At 39.0% G+C, this 19,004-nt stretch overlaps 4 protein-coding genes across 6 annotated transcripts; 3 read left to right on the forward strand and 1 right to left on the reverse strand.

Moving 5' to 3' along the window:
- The first annotated feature begins 135 nt into the window (after nucleotides 1–135).
- LOC110841689 (fibrillin-1) lies at nucleotides 136–9,502 on the forward strand. The gene is made up of 13 exons (XM_035853661.1): nucleotides 136–606; nucleotides 685–1,062; nucleotides 2,019–2,564; nucleotides 3,177–3,725; nucleotides 3,843–4,415; nucleotides 4,493–5,053; nucleotides 5,153–5,716; nucleotides 5,807–6,258; nucleotides 6,320–6,698; nucleotides 6,801–7,202; nucleotides 7,323–7,983; nucleotides 8,067–8,233; nucleotides 8,321–9,502. The coding sequence occupies exons 1-13, from the start codon at nucleotides 225–227 to the stop codon at nucleotides 8,575–8,577; spliced, it is 5,871 nt and encodes a 1,956-aa protein (XP_035709554.1). The 5' UTR covers nucleotides 136–224; the 3' UTR covers nucleotides 8,578–9,502.
- A 184-nt stretch (nucleotides 9,503–9,686) lies between these two features.
- On the forward strand, nucleotides 9,687–13,001 carry LOC110841890. Its single transcript, XM_022087590.2, has 8 exons — nucleotides 9,687–9,823; nucleotides 9,913–10,809; nucleotides 10,953–11,305; nucleotides 11,385–11,449; nucleotides 11,548–11,901; nucleotides 11,994–12,223; nucleotides 12,331–12,420; nucleotides 12,495–13,001. Exons 2-8 carry the CDS (start codon nucleotides 9,931–9,933, stop codon nucleotides 12,606–12,608), a joined length of 2,085 nt encoding a protein of 694 aa, XP_021943282.1. The 5' UTR covers nucleotides 9,687–9,823; nucleotides 9,913–9,930; the 3' UTR covers nucleotides 12,609–13,001.
- Nucleotides 13,002–13,456: 455 nt separating this feature from the next.
- LOC110863017 lies at nucleotides 13,457–15,742 on the reverse strand. Of its 2 annotated transcripts, none has more exons than XM_022112227.2 (5): nucleotides 15,605–15,742; nucleotides 15,401–15,537; nucleotides 15,007–15,249; nucleotides 14,737–14,916; nucleotides 13,457–14,585 (listed from the first exon to the last, which is right to left on the reverse strand). In XM_022112227.2, the coding sequence occupies exons 2-5, from the start codon at nucleotides 15,528–15,530 to the stop codon at nucleotides 14,284–14,286; spliced, it is 855 nt and encodes a 284-aa protein (XP_021967919.1). In that variant the 5' UTR covers nucleotides 15,531–15,537; nucleotides 15,605–15,742; the 3' UTR covers nucleotides 13,457–14,283. The 2 variants fall into 2 exon arrangements, with proteins under 2 accessions (XP_021967919.1, XP_021967917.1); XM_022112225.2 differs by having other exon boundaries at nucleotides 14,674–14,916.
- Nucleotides 15,743–16,398: 656 nt separating this feature from the next.
- LOC110841698 (E3 ubiquitin-protein ligase TRIM71) lies at nucleotides 16,399–18,934 on the forward strand. Of its 2 annotated transcripts, none has more exons than XM_035853671.1 (6): nucleotides 16,399–16,651; nucleotides 16,766–17,278; nucleotides 17,400–17,750; nucleotides 17,853–18,093; nucleotides 18,176–18,385; nucleotides 18,469–18,934. In XM_035853671.1, the coding sequence occupies exons 1-6, from the start codon at nucleotides 16,532–16,534 to the stop codon at nucleotides 18,780–18,782; spliced, it is 1,749 nt and encodes a 582-aa protein (XP_035709564.1). In that variant the 5' UTR covers nucleotides 16,399–16,531; the 3' UTR covers nucleotides 18,783–18,934. The 2 variants fall into 2 exon arrangements, with proteins under 2 accessions (XP_035709564.1, XP_021943083.1); XM_022087391.2 differs by having other exon boundaries at nucleotides 17,403–17,750; nucleotides 18,469–18,933.
- The last annotated feature ends 70 nt before the right edge of the window (nucleotides 18,935–19,004 follow it).

The raw sequence follows: 19,004 nt of genomic DNA on the forward strand, positions 1-19,004 counted from the left end.
ACCAAAATAATCCTTCACTGCTTGATTCACATTTATTGTTATCACATAACAACAAATACTGAGCGTGAGTATATTATCATTTATTTATCGGCACAGTGCCAGTCGTATTTCTACGAGTGGAGAAGCATCTGCAAAACTCATACTTTTTCTCCATCACAAAATTTTAACAAATTGCCTTAGAACTAAAATTTAGCCGACACATATCTACATATTCAGTCTGTACGATGACAATATTACTATTCGTCTTAGTTTCACTCTTACATATTCGGCTTGGTGCAGCTCAATCATGTCCCGCTGGCAGCTACTGGGACCCTTACGCTCAAACATGTTTCGTGAACGCTGGTGAGCAGTGCGAAATAAATCCTACTGCAACACCCTGCATCCCAACGGCTGCATGCTACAATCAGGGAGGTTTCCCTATTTGCGTGTGTCAGGGACGACTAAAACAGACGAGTGAGGACAAGTGCCACTTAATTTACGGGGATCGATGCAACACGGATCACGACATGTGCGACCCGGTCCCATTTTTAAGATGTTCACTTGAGAAACGCTGCGATTGTGGGGATGGTGCGACCTGGGTTAGTGACAAGTGCTTCCTACTTCCAGGTAACGTGTTGTCATCCTGATGTGAAAGAGGCAGTAATGATTCATCAAGGGCCATTGTTCTGATTAATGATTTTGCAGGCTCAAATTGTAATGGCACAGCCGGCACAATTGAATGTATTCCTGGAACATCGTGCCAAAGTGGAACATGCGAATGTGCCATTTCACAATCGAAACCTAGCGTGGATGACCCAACTAAATGTTTCTTGCCTCATGGGGCAACGTGTACATCCGGAGGATCCCCACTATGTGACCCTTACGCCCATCTCGCTTGCGTCTCCGACACATGCATTTGTCCAGGAGAGAATAACACATCAATTTATGATACAAGAACACATACATGTCTGGTTCTGGCAGATCAAGTGTGCACTCCAGGTGGAATGCCTTGCATTCACTCCAGTTCGTGTAAGATGAGCGGATCAAGCTTCACGTGCCAATGTCGATATCCCATGAGTCCCGGTGAGTACTTACAACGGAGGTCTCCCAACGTGTGCTCACAAATTTTGACCAAACTAACAATGGAGGCGCAAACCATGTTCAGCCCAGATAATTTTTTGACCTTATTAGTTTGAAAGAGCAAGTCTTTACAAACAACATTTGGTTCGGCACTTGGGCAGATGCACAAATTTCAGCACGTTATGGGCGCCGCAAGTTCGCAAAAACGCACGAAGTTGAGCTCGCGCTGGGCATTGCCCGAAAAATCGTGCGTTTTTGCAAACTTGCGGCGCCCATAACGTGCTGAAATTTGCGCATCTGCCCAGTGCCGAACCAAATGTTGTTTGTAAAGACTTGCTCTTTCAAACTAATAAGGTCAAAAAATTATCTGGGCTGAACATGGTTTGTGCCTCCATTGTAAGTAGTGTCCATCAATCACAGATATAAAATTTGTAAGAGGTACTATCTGCCAATACTCAGGTTTGGCAGAGACATTTGAATCCAAAGAGTAGAAAACGCACAGTAAATTTGGAAAATATATTAGGGATGATTTTCCCCTCTTTGGATGCAAGTATCTCTGCCAAACCAGCGCATTGGCAGATAGTGCCTTTTGTAAATTGCATATTCATTAAATATGTGATCGATTTGTTCAAAATCTGTGAGCATACGTTTGCCATATAGTTACATATTTGTTAACTGACTGCTCGTGAAATCTTTACGAGACAAACGTAAAATAGTATTTACATTACCAGGATCACCAACCTCGTGAGTAAAGTGTATAGTTCAAAAAATATGCATGTAGGAGTTAACAAGATAAATTGTACCAATCTTTAATCCATTCAGGATTCAGTAATCTGGATACTTAATTGGGACTATTTAATCCCAATAATTTGCCAGGAGCGTCTCAGTATCCTTCTAGTTTCTTTGAATTTTATGCACCAACGATAAATGTACCAGTAACAAAAACTCTAATTTTCTAGGGATCGATAAATTCTGTTATTTGCAACATGAACAAGACTGCACTCGTCAGAATGATTTGTGCGACCCAAACAGATTCCTGTTGTGCAATTTTGAGGGAAAATGTGCCTGTAATTCTGGAGCTGCGTATATTTCTTCGTTGGAAGTTTGTCGAGTCCTTCCAGGCTCAAATTGTAATGACACAGCCGGCACAATTGAATGTATTCCTGGAACAACGTGCAATACAACAAGTGGAATATGCGAATGTGATGATCTAGAATCGAAACCTAGCGTGGATGACCCAACTAAATGTTTCTTGCCTCATGGGGCAACGTGTACTTCCGGAGGACCCCCACTATGTGACCCTAACGCCCATCTCGATTGTGTCGGCGGCACATGCATTTGCCCAGGAGAGAATAACACATCAATTTATGATACAAGAACACATACATGTCTGGTTCTGGCAGATCAAGTTTGCACTCCAGGTGGAATGCCTTGCATTCACTCCAGTTCGTGTAAGATGAGCGGATCAAACTCGACATGTCAGTGTCGACATCCCATGAGTCGCGGTGAGTACTTACATACAATGGAGGTCTCCCAATATATGCTCACATATTTTGAGCAAACTAATGTCAGTCATTCACAAATTTAATAAATATAAAATTTGTAAAAGGCACGAGCTGCCAATGTGTAAGTTTGGCGGAGATAATCCAAGGAGTAGAAAACGCACAGTAAATTTTGAGTTTAAAATTTCTCAACCTTAGCGAGCATTTGCTTTTCTTTGGATGCAAATGTCTCCGCCAATCCTGCGAGTTGACAGATAGTGCTTTTGCAAATTTCATACGACTCGATTGACACTAGTTTGGTCAACATCTGTGAGCACACGTTTGCTATATAGTTACATATTTGTTATCCGACCGACCGTGCAATCTTTACGTGACAAACGTAAAATAGTACATCATTCATTACCAGAATCACTAACCCCGAGAGTAAAGTGTAGTTCAAAATATGAATGTAGGAGTTAAATTGTACCAATATTTAATCCATTCAGTTTTGAGTAATCTGGATACTTAATTGGGACTATTTAATCCCAATAATTTGCCAGGAGCGTCCCTTTCAGCTTGGTTGAATTTTATGCACCAACGATAAATGTACCAGTAACAAAAACTCTAATTTTCTAGGGATCGATAAATTCTGTTATTTGCAACATGAACAAGACTGCACTCGTCAGAATGATTTGTGCGACCCAAACAGATTCCTTTTGTGCAATTTTGAAGGAAAATGTGCCTGTAATTCTGGAGCTGCGTATATTTCTTCGTTGGAAGTTTGTCGAGTCCTTCCAGGCTCAAATTGTAATGACACAGCCGGCACAATTGAATGTATTCCTGGAACAACGTGCAATATAATAAATGGAATATGCAAATGTGACGATCCGGAATCTAAACCTAGCGTGGATGACCCAACTAAATGTTTCTTGCCTCATGGGGCACCGTGTACTTCCGGAGGACCCACGCCATGTGACCCTTATGCCCATCTAGATTGTGGAGATAATGGGACATGCATTTGCCAAGGAGAGAATGTAACATCAATTTATGATGAGAGAACGAATACATGCTTAGTACTAGCAGATGAAGAATGCACTCCAGGTGAAATGTCTTGCATCCACTCCAGTTCATGCAAAATGAGCGGATCAAACTCGACATGTCAGTGTCGACATCCCATGAGTCGCGGTGAGTATTACTCCTGAGTACATATCCTTAGTCCAAAGCAAAATTTTAGAATTCTTCAAGATATGTTCTATTAGTTAAATGGTAATTGTAGTAATATAAAAATATATAATTCCTTAGGGAGCGATGGATTTTGTTATTTGCAACATGAACAAGACTGCACTCGACAGAATGACATGTGCGATCCAACCAAATTCCTTTTGTGTAATTTTGAAGGAAAATGCGTCTGCAGTTCTGGAGCTGCATATAATTCTGCTTCGGACGTTTGTCAAATCCTTCCGGGCTCGGAGTGTTCGAATGTACTTAACACAACCAAATGTGTTTCAGGGACACGGTGTGAATACATTGGAATTGAGAGAAAGGAGAGATGTGAATGCGACAATTCCCTGTCGAAACCTAGCGTTAGCGACCCAACTAAATGTTTCTTGGCCCATGGGGTAAAGTGCGATGATCCAGTACTTCCGGTAGAATGTGACCCTTACGCCCATCTTAGTTGTGGAAATGATAGGAGATGCATTTGTCAAGGGGAGAATATCACATCAATTTATGATAAAAAGACAAAAAAATGTCTCCAACTGGCAGACGTACAATGCGTCACAGAAAGGGACGGAGGAATGAGTTGCATTCATACAGCTACCTGTAACAGGATTGGATCACAGTTTAGATGCGAATGCAAAAATCCAATGAGCCGAGGTATGTATGTATACACGTAAAATATTTATATATTCATCAATTTAGTTTTGAGAAATTGAACAAATTACAACTTCTAGGCGTTGATGGATTCTGTTACCTCAAACATAACCAAAGTTGTATACAAATCAATGATTTGTGCGACCCAAACAAATACTTGGGATGTAATTTCCAAGGGAAATGCTCATGTCGGGATGATTCTACGTATGACACCAATTTACAAAAATGTGTCCTCCTCCCTGGGTCGGGATGTTCAGGAAGCGGCGGTCCCACCTGCATAAATGGCACAAAATGTAATTTAAATCCAGTATCAAGGAAAAACGAATGCACGTGCTCCATTGAATCATCAATTCCCAGTTCCCATGATCCGGGACGATGCATTTTACAACATGGGGATAAGTGTTCAGAATCAGGAGCAGAATGTGACCCTTACAATCACCTCGTGTGTAGCAGGAGCGTCTGTATTTGTCTGGGAGAAGGCGACACGTCGCGATATGACAATAAAACACGCAGATGTGTCCAGTTAGCGGATAAAGCCTGTCTTCCTCCAGAGGAAGGTGGTATGAGTTGCATTCACACAGCGTCATGTAAACAGGCTGGGTCAGACTATAAATGCCAGTGTCGTTTTCCCATGTCTAGAGGTGAGTTATGAAATTAAATAAGCTACGAGCATCCGAAATTAAGTTGTGCTAAATCTAATGATTGTGAATCCATGTATTTGTATGTACTTATTTAAATAGGCGTGGACGGATTGTGTCACCTGACTCTAGGCCAATCATGCACAATACTAAATGACCTGTGCGATTCAAATATATTCCTAAAATGCAGTTTAGAAGGAAAATGCTCATGTCGGGATGATTCCACGTTTGATACCGATTTACAAAAGTGTGTCCTTCTCCCTGGTTCCGACTGCAACGTGATACGAGACGGACCAGATTGTATACGAGGAACTAGATGTGAATTGAACAGAGTGTCCAGGAAAAATGTATGCACCTGTGCCATAGAATCATCCATTCCCAGTGTGCACGACCCGAGACGATGCTTTCTACGACATGGCGACAAGTGCTCCCAACCAGGAGCAGAATGTGACCCTTACTATCATTTCGAGTGTCAGAAAACTGCCTGCATTTGTAAAGGAGAAGGTGTCACTGCAATTTATGACAATAAAACACGCAAATGTGTCAATTTGGCGGATGAAGAGTGTCTTCCTCAAGAGGAAGGCGGCATGGGTTGCATTCACACGGCGTCATGCAAACAGGTCGGGTCAAAACTTAAATGCCAATGTCGCTTCCCGATGACAAGAGGTTAAAATTATTATAAGCAAAACTTAAATAAATAATGAGCTAGTTTGTCAGGTTATTATTATTACAGTGATTATGTATTGTTATTCGTAGGATCTGATGGCTTCTGTTATCTCAATCACGCACAAAATTGCGCAAAAGATAATGATTTCTGCAATATGCACAAATTTCTGCACTGCAACTACGAAGGAAAGTGTTCTTGCAGAAATAATGCAATCTATGACTCCACATTGGAAACTTGCGTCTTGTTGCCAGAACAGGGATGCAATTCTACAGATTCGCAGTTATGCTTCCCACCCACAAGATGCAGTCAAATTAATAGTGTCACTGGAAAGCACATCTGCGTCTGTCCTGGTCAATCCCGTCCTTCACGTTTAGATCCGACCAGGTGCGTGTTGGGTCATTCGCATCCCTGTGCAAATTCAGTTGGCAGTGATTTGTGTGACCCATTTCAATATCTGGAATGTTCTGATACGATGCAATGTCAGTGCAAGGGAGGGTTCAGAGACTGGTATGATAAGGAATCAAAAACTTGTTTCCTAAAGGTGGGTATTTCCTGAAAGATATGTACATGAGTTTTGCAGTAACTTTACAAATTTTATACAGGCGAAGCAATCATGCATCCCCACAGAAGATAACCCCCTTGCTCAAAGGTGCACTCCAAATTCCCATTGCTTTCACAAAGACGGCGTTTCTCTCTGCGTTTGTAATGCTGGTTTTGAAGCTAACAGAAATGGACATTGCTTTCTCCCACATCTGTCGAAATGCCTGCTGCAAAATGATTTATGTGACCCAGCTTCATTTTTGAGTTGCGATCTCGAGACTAATTGTACGTGTGGAAAGGATGCGATATTTAATCGGGCAACAAAAACTTGCGAATTGTTATCCAGTGCAAGTTGCAATTCCGTCATGACACAACCGGAATCTCAGAAATGTATTGTTAATGCCATGTGCTCCAAGAATACTGGAAAATGTGAATGTATTCGTAAGTGCAAACCTTCTTTTCACAAAATAAAATAAAAAACTATATTTTACACTGCAAAATTGGATTCATTGCTAAAAAAAAGTTTAATTCAATTTCGTACAGAGGAATTTGAAGAGAACAAGGATCGCTTTTGTTTCTTACCAAGGGGCAATCGTTGTGATAAAAGCAGAGATTTGTGTGACCCCAAATCCAGGTTAGAGTGCGGGCATCTGTCGGGAAGTTGCGTGTGTCAAGGGGAGGAACATGGGGTTGGCTGGTACAACAGATTTCAGAAGAAATGTTATCGCCTGGCAGGCAGTCCATGTGAAAATGGGGACGAGTCTCAGTCGGGTTGTGTCCATAACGCGTATTGTGACCCCATCGACAAAATATGCACTTGTAACGAAACCCTTAAACTTTCTCCGAATCGGGATGGCTTTTGTTTTCTGCGACATGGAGTCAGGTGTAACTTGAAGAACGATTTATGCGATCCTGCTGCATTCCTGGAATGCTATCAAGAAGCAGGTATTTATCAAACAATATAATTTGGACATTATTAATATTTAAATAAATATATCGTGTAGTTTACATTTTTAGCTTAATATTTTCCTCTTATCTAATGTAAAATATGTATGATAATTTCAGGAAACAATGCTTCCGTCCCTCTCTGCCGATGCGAACGAGAGTATGAGACTTTCTTTGACGCAAACACGTCTTCATGTCGACTAATTCATGACAGGCCATGCAATCTTGACAACAAAGACAACTTGATACCAGCTGTCAAACCAAACCAATTATGTGACAAGAATGCAATGTGCTTGGCTTATGCTCCCGGTAATTTTACACACCGGTGTGGATGCAATGATAAATTTTCACCAAATCCGGAGGGCATTTGTTACCTGCCGTATCAATCAGAGTGCATATCTGCCCCAACAGAGTGTGATCCTTATGGATACCTCACTTGCAGGAAGCGATACAAGGATGATGGCAAAGCCGATATCCGGCAGTGTCTCTGTGCCACGGATAAAATGTATTATGATCGCGAACAGAACAAGTGTTTTTCATTCCCAGGCGAAATGTGTGATAATTCCCCTACTGGGCAGAAATGCAGAAAAAATGCACATTGTGGTAAAAACTATATGTGCGAGTGTAATGCTGGATATGAAGAAACGCCCGATGGACAGTGTCTTTTAAAGTACGGAGAACAATGTGATGCGACAGAATGTCATCATCATGCAAATTTGGAGTGCCGAAGCGGTTTTTGCCTTTGTCGTGAGGGTTATATCGAGCACTATTTCTATAGTGGGTAAGCGCAAGTTATATGTCTAATAAGTTTTTTTTCCATGTGAAACTCTAGAATATTAATGATAAATGGTATACACATTTTAGGAGCCGTAACAAAACCATATGCTTTCCTGGATATCATATGAACTGCGAAGAAAAAATGTGGACACATTTCTCGAACATACGATGCAGTCCGGATGCATTCCTCGTATGCAATGAGACTACAGCGGGTGGGGTTTGCATATGTAAACATGAAAACCAAGTATTTATCGGTATGTACATTATGTAAATGCAGCCAGAAATTGCATAGCTTCACGTAATCCATGCGTTTACCTAAATGACCGATTGAATTGTTTCAGGGAAAGAAAAACAATGTCAAAGTACAAGAGGGAATTTTTGTGATGGCTTTGAAAAGATTTGTGCTGATGGTATGAATTGTGTGGAATCAGAAGATCTACCGCAAAATCATATTTGCCAATGTGCCGAAAATTACACCGTGAACTGGATGGATCCTAAATTTTGTGTTTCTGATGGAAGAAGCGTGACGAAAAATTATTTTTCATTTGTTTCGATATTTATTGCACTATTTGTAATAGTTAAAAACTATTTTGTTTGAAAACGGAATAAATATATTCAATTTTTAAATTAAATATGTAAAGCGCACAGAAAATTAGGATGAATAGTGAAAATATCAAAAGCAGAAAACAAATATATTTAAATCTGTGTGTTAGCATTGACTCGCATATTTAGTTTTAGTTTAGTCTTATCATAATGCATATGGTGATACAACGCCATAAAATATGAAAGTTGAACATTTTATGCATTATCATTTTAATTAGGAATATGTATATGGATTCGAAAAATATTAACTGTCTGAAAACTTGCCAAATAAGTTCTTGCAATTCTCTTCAATTTTAAATATGTATGTAGTGCAAAATACCATGCATAAATGTTAATAAAGTTGCGAATTAATCTAGTCTAGAAACAGTGCAGTTAAATAAAGTGGTTTGATCAGTTTGATCTGTAATTTCGATAAAATGGCTGTTTGATTTTCTACACGTTTTCCTCAATAACACAGTTCTGACATTGGAATCCTATTTTACATGCGTCCTAGTGTAAGATATAAAGTATTTACTTCTCACGAGAACTCTTTTGAAATTAACATTAGAATATGAATATGGTACAGTTATAAATTATGCATGGAAAAAAATATCCACAACTTTTGTCATTGAATATGTAACCAGTCCTCGCAATAATTATGTTCTTATTTGTGGACGAAACAATTTGATAATAAAAAATCCATTAATCAAAAACAATACGATAACTATTTAATAATTATTACGAATTGGAAAAATTATTACTGTAAACCTTGATAAAACCCTAAAATATTTTTTGTGTGTAATATATGTTAAATGTCGATCAATTAATTATTGACCCTTGATTTGACATTGGCCCAACTCTCCAGATTATTAATAGCCATTTGAGTTAGATAAATATATATTTTAAATAGCCCAAATCCCAAGAATTTGAATACTGGAAAATAAAAAGGCTCAAATCGCACTTTTCCATGGAATGCATTGCAATGACGAAGCGAGGCCTCTGAACAAAAAGAAGCCAACGGTGGTGGCGGATCACTCATATCTCGTTGTTCCATGCAGTCGTCCGTTCTTCTCATCTGTTCATTCTTTTTGCATTTGACTGCGCTGCTGCTGCTGCTGCTGTCTTAATTTGTCTGGTACATACAACAACGAAGTACAAGAATAGACAAGACTATCGCACCAAGTACTTGTTGCACTATTGTCTTATTTATAGGTCGGATTAAGACTTAATTGTGTCGAGGGATATTCCCCACTGTGAAAAAGGTTAGAAAAACTCAAAGTTTGTGGTGACTTTTTACCTGAATTGTGACTTGACTTGACCAAGTTTTATTCATATTATTGTTACTTGTTAGGTTGGGTTGAGAGGGGCGATGATTGATACAAAGTTTGGTAAGAAGGGTGAGGAGGATGAGGTGGAAGAAGAAGACATGATGATGACCATATTGGAAGGGGACGAGGCGGCAGTGCAACAGTCATGGGACAACCGCATTTCGAGTGAGGAAGCCATCCGATGTAGTCTCAGCATTCCACACGAGTTTACGGTGGATGATGACGAATTTTTGAAGAATATCGCCAAAGTGTATGACCAAGAACAAGAACAGTTTGATAAGGACATTAAACATAAGAAGGCCAAGATGAAGTCATCATCATTATCAACTAACCAAATGGAGTCGTCGACCACTGTCACGCAAGAAAGTGGTGATGGCGTTATTAGTGAAAGTTGTGCTAAAGAAATTGTTGTTAAACAAAGTGGTATAGTTCAAAATAATAAGGAAAGTCGTCCTACTCCGAAAACTAAACTTTGCTCGGTATTCGCCAAATACAAGAAATGGGATGAGGCGGAGAGATGCAAGGTGGAACTATTGGAGAATAACAAGGTCAGGATTGATGACAATTTCATCGTGGAGGTTGACCATTCAAACTACATCAAGGAAGAGGATGTCACCTTGGACCTTGATGAAGATTACAGAACTTGTTCCATGCCAGAACTACCCACTCGTCCGTTGGACTCTTTCTGCGAGGCGTCTACTTGCCGACTTGGTTGTATTTGTGCCAGCGTCAAGAGTGCGACCGCGGTTCGGAAACATTGTGGGATTCCAAGTTGCTTTTTCAAATGTACCTGCCACAAAGATCGAGTGATGAGGGATGGAATCATATCAAGGTTACGACCGCGAGCGAGCCTTCTTAATTGGCGTTATGCAGGAGAAGAGATGGACAAGGATAAAGATAAGGAGCAGAGATCTCGTCCGGTGAGTTAAATATTATAATGGATTCATACATTTTAAATGTTGGTATGGTCTTAGTTAATGGGTGTTATTAGTCGCATCTGTTTGAATATATTACGTTGTTGTATATACATAAATGAATATGTGTGTGTACATGTATCGTTTAGATCAACTATCGCCAGTTGGAACGAGGCTTCGGAATTTACCCACGACCAAGACGTGTAGCTGTTGCCGCCCCGCAAAGATTTAGAAAAAATCAAAAATTCGTTGTGCCAAAAAATGTTCAAAATCTCAGAGAATTGCGAAGCAGGTCGATTTCGGCTAGTAAGCTGAACCAGAAGGAGTCAACAATTGGGGGCGCCCGTCGGGATCCAAGTTTCATCTACTGTCGCCGCCCTAATTATCGTGTCAAAAGCTTGCCCAAAGAGACTGAAACGACTGATGATAAGTCCATTCCTACTAAAAATAATAATAAACTCCGTCCTAAACCAAAAATAGTGGTAGACGAGTCACTAAAAACGTAAGTCATTGCTATTGTTTCATTCGTTCGAATAATAACATATATGTAAACCCAGCTTAAATATCATTTTGTTTTATAGTATTGAGACTGAACCCGAAGAATCTAAAAAATCTGAGGAACAAACACCACTATTAATTCCCAAAGGTATTCATAGAAAAAACTGAATTGGTTTGCCATTGGATACCATATACCATATTTGCTCATTCATGATTGTACATATTTTTTTTACTTACTTATCACAGTTGTTCAAACTATCCAACGTGACGCCATGGTTTTCTTGATGGGTTCGCAAAGCTTGTGTTTTCTAACGTTCAGTCTAGAATTCAAACATCCTCGTGCCATCATATACAAAGAAACAAACGGAGATCAAGTCGAAATTCCTTGGTTGTATCTTCCATTTCCATCGCATGGAGAATCTTGGGTATTTCATCAAATTCAGAGCGACTCATGCTACTCCGAGTTTACCTGCATCCCGGAAATAAACTGTCTCATCCCTTCGAAAGCGCTCAGAATGCACATGAATTCATCTAACATCAGAAAAAAGACAGTTGCGCTGAAAATAATGTGGATTGGGGAGGACGCTAAGCACAGACAAGGTATAGCATTCCAAAAATTATCCATAATTATATTAATCTAGGCGTGCTATAAAACTTCAACAACGTTAATTTTCTTTGTTACATAATTACAGGAAATATCTACATTCTACCGAATTTGCCAAACGTTATTGTTTGTGGCCCATTTCCGAGGCATTTGATGACAAGTAGATTCAACCCTGATTTCAACCCAATCCGAAAAATTGAGAACATGTGTCTCTTTGCCGACAATCTGATAAGCAAAAGGTCAATTGGCGATGGAAAAACATGGGAGCGATTCTTTACTCAGAAAAAAGAACAAATTAGTGCAGAATTGCAAGCAAGGGTAAGTTAATTTTGAGTTTTTAACATAAATAGTATTATGCATATCAATGGCGTTATGATTTTGTGTTCTATAAGAACTAGTCTATTACCTTATTTTCTCTGTTATAGGTTCGGAATGACACTTCAAATATTCTTCGGGATAAACCAATCCCCGCGAATGTAATAATGGAAGGGATGAGTGATTGTTCATCCGATTCGGTAAGCTATCAAACAGAATATTTCAAAAATATTTCACTGCCAACCTCTAAAAATAACTCGCTTAAATTCAACAGAGTTCAACATCTTTAGTTGAAGAGAAAGTGGAGGCGAATCGAATTTTCAAATCAAATTCGAAACTTAGTGTATCGTGGAATGATGCTGTAAAGTTGTTATCGGTATTTCCATAGAAGAATCAGAGACTGATTTTTTTACGTGTGGTATAAAAAGTTTACAAAGTCTATTAGTTTGTCAAGATCATAGTACTCAACGTATTATTCAACTTGAACATTTCATGGTTGAATGAATGTATATTTAAAAAAGGTGTCTCTTTTGCTACATTTTTCTTGTATTGTTAGATATTTAGTATTTAAACTTGTAACGTCATATTAATATTAGTAAATGTTGTCTTTATTAGACTCAAATGTTTGTGAACCATATTTTTTACACAGGTGCTTTTAGTACCATAAAAATATTATGACTTTTTTAAAACATAATTAAGACTTGAAATAAATCTCAAGATTTACTTTAATGTGTTAATTCTTGTGTCAAAAAAATAAGGAATAAATTTAATTGAAATAAACTCTTGAGTTCCACTGATTCAATAAACCGAATTATAGTCGCATCATTTTTAATAGTAATTTTGGGTTTTGAAAGTAGGGTCTTCGGTAGGTTGCGTAAATATCCCTTCAATCTCATTTAATGCACTTGCATTGGCGATCGTCCATGTCTAGTAACCCGTTTTCCTGACAAGTCGAATGGTAATACATAAAACAGAATCACTGCAACAAGGTGGTCAATTCTCATTCAAAACGAATTTTCTAGCTTTCATGAAAAACTTTTCTATAAGGAAAATATTGCCGTATAAAATAAATCATATTTTACTAATACAAGCGTAACATGCTACAACATGTTACATGCGTAACAACTACTTATGGTCCGATGACATGAAGGATCAAAAATATGAATGAAATACCGGTTGACGTAACATGTAACTAGGGAATTATGTATTAAAATCAAGCAAAATAGGTCATGAGAATTAAAAGAGCGCAATTATAACCCTATACGAGATCTAATTTATTCCGAGATTTTTATAATTTAATTACAGTTATGAGAGTGACTTGACTAATTTTAGCTCCATAAGAAATGTATTTCTGCATAAAATGATGCGTTAAAATGGATCATTATTATTTAGCTAAATGACTAAACAACATTGCACCAGGTTACATTGAATTTAGTATGTACTATTATCATATTATCATTAAAATATCGAGTATCGAATTGCGGAGAGATACGTCCATCACTCACGTCCCTGTACATTTTTCTCCCCAGATCCCTTGCGTCCCATCGCCAAATTTCAGGTTTCTATGACAATTGGTGCTATTTACATATTTTTACCCCCGTCCCCCTTCCTCCACACCGGTGGTCAATTACTTGACCGATCATGCCATCATTAAACTCGTCCACGGTCTTCCAAAATTAAAATAATTGGTGGCATTGCTGTGTTTGCAGTCATCAAGGTAATTTGGGAGGAACATGTGCAGGGACTAGGGAGGCAGTGATGCGACGTATCTCTCTGATGGGGCAATTGGTCAGCATTTATATAAAAATTCACGTAACAAAAATTCCTCAGCAAAAACACAAAAAAATATTGCAATGTCTATCAATTAGTAATTCATATGTAATTAATAAGTATACAATAAATGAAAGTAATACAATACAAATGACTAAACAAGCTTTGAGATTGTTGAGAAGTTGACATCACAAATATGACACTTAAAATATGAAGTCCAAAAGGGTGTCATTTTAAATTAAAGAATAGTTCGGTTTTATCCTGATTGATCTGATACATTTAGTTATTTCTTTTTAACCTCCGACTTCACCCCACTCCTTTAATATGTCTACCATAAGTTCACATTTGCCCTGGTGACGTCGCAAAGCAAATAACGATGACAATTTGCTATTACAGCCCACGCATGTAATACAATCGACGAACTGACGGTGTTTTTGACGAATGTGAGAATGAAAGATAAATGCGCCTCCTATGACGAGCTCTCCGCAGTAACAGCACTGATGAATTGCATCCTTTCCTGTTTCGTGAGTTTGATTTGGTTTAGATTTGCGAGACGAAGATGGAAATGATGATGAAGGGACACCCTTAGACCCATCTAAACATGAAACAACAAAACCTGACTTAGTACATATTCAAATAAGTCAATAAAATTGCTTGCTATGAACTCAAAACCAAAATCTTACGCTTCTTCTTTTTTGTTGGTGGTGATGTGATTTTTCTGTTTGAGGTGAAACTTCTTTTTGTACCTTTTTTGGCATTTGAATTAGTAGATTTTCTGATAGGACTGGAAGATCCACTGTTGGGCTGATTTTGTTGGTTATTCGTCCAATATTCGGACAGTTCTAGCAAATTTTTGTCATCCAAATTTTCCGGTGGTTCAGTAGTTGTGGTTGAAGGTTGTTCCAGATCAACTTGTCCAGCATCCACTGTTACAAGGAACCACAAATTTTGTTTGAAACTTATAATGCGGAAATAACTGCTAATATTAATTCTTACATAATATTATTTTTTATTACCTTCAACAACAACAGACTCATATCCAAATTCAACTTGGCATCCAATAAAAGTGTTGGAGCTTGGAGGAGATTCATCTTCTTGATTGTTGTCCTCATCTTGACCAGAACCGGGTTCAGTTTTAACACATATTTCATGGACAATACTGTGATCTCCAATGTCTGCATCTTCAACATTATTGTACAAGATTATGGGAAGATGATGCTGCTGATCGTGTTCCGTTTCTTCAGAAATTATTTTTGGGTCTAATTGAAATGCAAAATAAAATCGCATCTGTTAAACCCCTCCCCTTCATCTGTGAATACTTAATTTTAACGGGAAAATCACTAACATTCATAACTATGAAATACACTTAGTTGGCTAGGAGACAATACTTAATAATTAATTGGTACTTGCCATGGTCATTATCCGAAGCCATCATTTCTTCGTCTTCTTCGTCAGTATAATTTGTAAAGTTTGTCCACTTTGCTAGACGATTGACCAATAGTTCCAAATTGCTTAAACGATGGATAAATTCCAGCTCCATAATAATTCTGAAAATGCTTAGTTTATTTGGGGGAGGGGGTAATTTATTCTATGAATCAAGCAAAATTCACTTACTTTTGAGAGCGAGCGAAACAATTTTGTGAATTTCCTCCAAATTTGTATTTTATTCGATACGATCGATGATATTTCCTAGATGGTTTGCTGTTGTTATGATTGTGTAAGCTTGAGTGGATGGGGAATAAAAAATGGGCAGTGGACAACCGAGTCTCAGTTTGCCTCACGATGCTTTCTTTCACTTTCTCCTCGGATTTTGTAGATGCCTAACTAAGAAATAAGGATAAAGGATTTCCACCAATTTTTAGGCCGACGCAAAGGGCTTAAGCACCGCCGTGTCCGTCCGTTTGTGCCAGGATAGGGCCAACACGGCTTTGTCGATTAGCTTCAAATTTTGATTATTCATAATTGACTTTCTTGATTCTAAAATTCGGCAGAGAAGCAAATCCGTCGAAAGCGATGAGGTCAAGTTGGAGAAAAAGCAAACCTTTAATTTATTTAATTGATCTGTCATCAAAACCCAAGATACCTATTGCGTGATACATGTATTTCTAAGGAATCTTTTATTCCAGCGTTGCAGAAAGGGGACTAGGATGTCCTGGGGAAAATAATAATTTGACTGTTTTTAGATATTTGCATATGTACACGTACATAAATATAAGTAGTTAGTATATATAGCTCAAGTTTAACGAAGTTGAGCAAAGTGGAGCTTATCATCTCCGGCTCGCAAAATATTTGCACCTGGCCACGCTCTCTCTAGTTCAGAGCTCACATTGTCCCCAAAATAGATTTTATGGAAAAGCCAAGCTACGCTGACCAAGGGACGCGTCCTTTCCTCACTGGTATAAAAAGAGACCACGCCGACCTGGTCCCTTCACAACCAATTTGTTCTCGCACCGGGAACGACGTTTCTACTCCAGCACCACAATTCCCATTTCTTTTGCCAAGTTTTTTTAAGCAAATTTCCAGACCCGAGTAAAATCCATCATGGCGATGTCCAGAAATGTGTTTGGAAACGAGTGGTCAACTCCAGAGACGAAGGACGAGAAATTTAAACGAGAAGTAGCCTGTATTGTGGAAATTCTGCGCAAGGAGCAGGCCGAAAAGGTAAGTAGGCACAACTTTGAGAATTTTCAACAACCAATTTGTGAAGTATTATGACGGGCGCAGTAAGAGCTAATTAAAAATAATTATGGTTATGATTTTATAAATTCCCATTAGACTGCTTATTCAAATTCGCCTGACCGAAGTTCGTCCGATAATTGTTCCACTGAAGAATCTTCCCCAACTTCGACAACGTCCTCGTCAGCAGCGTCCTTTTCGCAGCAACATTATTTGCCACCGTATTCAGCAGCTGCCTCTCCGCCGTGTTTTGAAGAATTCGACCCCACCACTCGTCAACAACATGGAACCTCGTTTTCTCCAATTTCCTCCTCAACCTTGAACTTTGACCCCTGCCCAACCGCATCCAGCGGCAATGGAAACCTGTGGGAGGAAAATCTGGAACCACTTCTGAGTCAGTCGGTGTATCGGGCAGATAACTCAATTCCGCTGTATTGTCGACGTTCTCGGTTCCAACAACTGGACGAAATTCAGCAGCCAGCCGAATTTATGCCAATCCCACGAGTTAACAGAAGCTACATTTTTACGGGTCCAGAAGGTCCCAACGTTGCGAGAGAAGAGGTGCGTCTCCACTTGAAAGCTCGAAATGTTTCCGTTAATCCACAGACTCAGGTATGCTGTTTTTGAATCCAGATTATGTTAATTTACTCGAAAATAAGCAAGTCTCCTCTCGATTCCAATCGATGGCACTTGTAAAAAAATTATATTCCATTTTTTACAAATTTATTTCTAGCAGATGCCACAAAACTCTGTGCTCAACGCATACGCAAAAATTTCTCACTCCTCTGGATACACCTCGTGCTTCCCACTTCGGAAATTTGATGCCACCCCCGACAGCTATAATTGCTCTTTCGTCCCATTTTACGCCGGAAAATACTCTGCCTCAGTTTTCGAGAGCTCGTCTTCAGACATGGCTGCTGATGTCCATTTGAACGGTCGGGAAGGTCAACTTTGCCCTTCCGTCGAGTTGGAGGTGTCCCGAAATTATCGTCTCGAATCTCAAAATCCACCCGTCGCTCCGATTTCTTTGGGAGAAAATGGTGAAAAATATTGGGGCATCACTGTCGACCAATTATCAAATCGGGTGAGTTCTCATTTATTTTTTGAGCATTTTAACATTTTACTTTTTGGCACCATGTTTTTAGTCGTGTTATTGAAAGACTAATTGATTTTTTTATCCTTTTAGTTGTACATCTCAGATCGCTCGACCAACGACATTATTTTGTTCGACACGGTCACATCAACGCCGATCCATCGCTTCGGGGGACTAGATCTCAGGATGAAATTTCCATGCAACCAACTCAGCCGACCAACCGGACTGGTGCTTGATTACGCCAATAAGCGACTTATAATTTGCGACAAGGACAATCATCGCGTCTGCATCTATTCTCTGGAAGGACAGTACATTTCATCATTCGGGAGACGAGGTATAAATCTGGTGCATACTAAAATTGTTGTTAATTAGTTATTAATATTTATTTATTAATTAATTAATTCTACGTCTCACAGGTCACGGGCCGGGCGAATTCCAGTATCCGTGGGACGTCGACGTTACTCCAGCCGGGAACCTCATCGCTATTTCCGATTCAAGAAATCATAGAGTTCAAATATTTGACCGGTTTGGGAATTTTCTCGTCAAATTCTCCGTCTTTGAACAGAATCCGTACCAGTACAAACAGCATTTCGACTACCCTCGAGGAGTGTCATTCAGCAAAGACGGTGAGTTGATTTATGTTAAATATTATGCAGTTTCGCCTCTCAAAAATCTGGCAATAAGTAATATTCAATTTTTCTGTCTGTAGGTCGACACATTTACGTCACGGACTTCAATACTTCTAAAATAATCCGAATTGAGGTGGATTCTGGCAACATGAAATTCATCGGACCTAAAGCACAACTCAGTCGTCTTCAAGGACTAACTGTCGACGAATTAGGCAACATGATCATTTGCGACTCACGTAAAAACTGCGTCCGCATCTTTTCGGAGGCTGGATCTCAATATCAGATAGTGAACTCGGTGGGATGGAACAAGATTTCGATGCCGGTGGATGCTTGCATAATGCGGGACGGGGTGGTCGCCATTTTATGTTTAAATGGGAACATTTGTTTTGTTTAAGAAGATTGTCAATTTAACAAATTCCTAGAAATGTTTGTCTCTAACAGGGCTTGTACAAATCTTTGTATATTATTTTGTACGTACATTTACTTATCATGAATGACCATAATTTTATAAGTGTTAAACCCAGTTGTTCTACTGTGTTAATAATTTATCAATACTTCGCTATATGCATTTTAATTATGAAATTGTATGTCATTAAATACTAATATGCTATTGTAC

This window comes from Folsomia candida, unplaced genomic scaffold (genome assembly GCF_002217175.1).
Source record: "Folsomia candida strain VU population unplaced genomic scaffold, ASM221717v1 Fcan01_Sc001, whole genome shotgun sequence".
Lineage (NCBI taxonomy): Eukaryota > Metazoa > Arthropoda > Collembola > Entomobryomorpha > Isotomidae > Folsomia > Folsomia candida.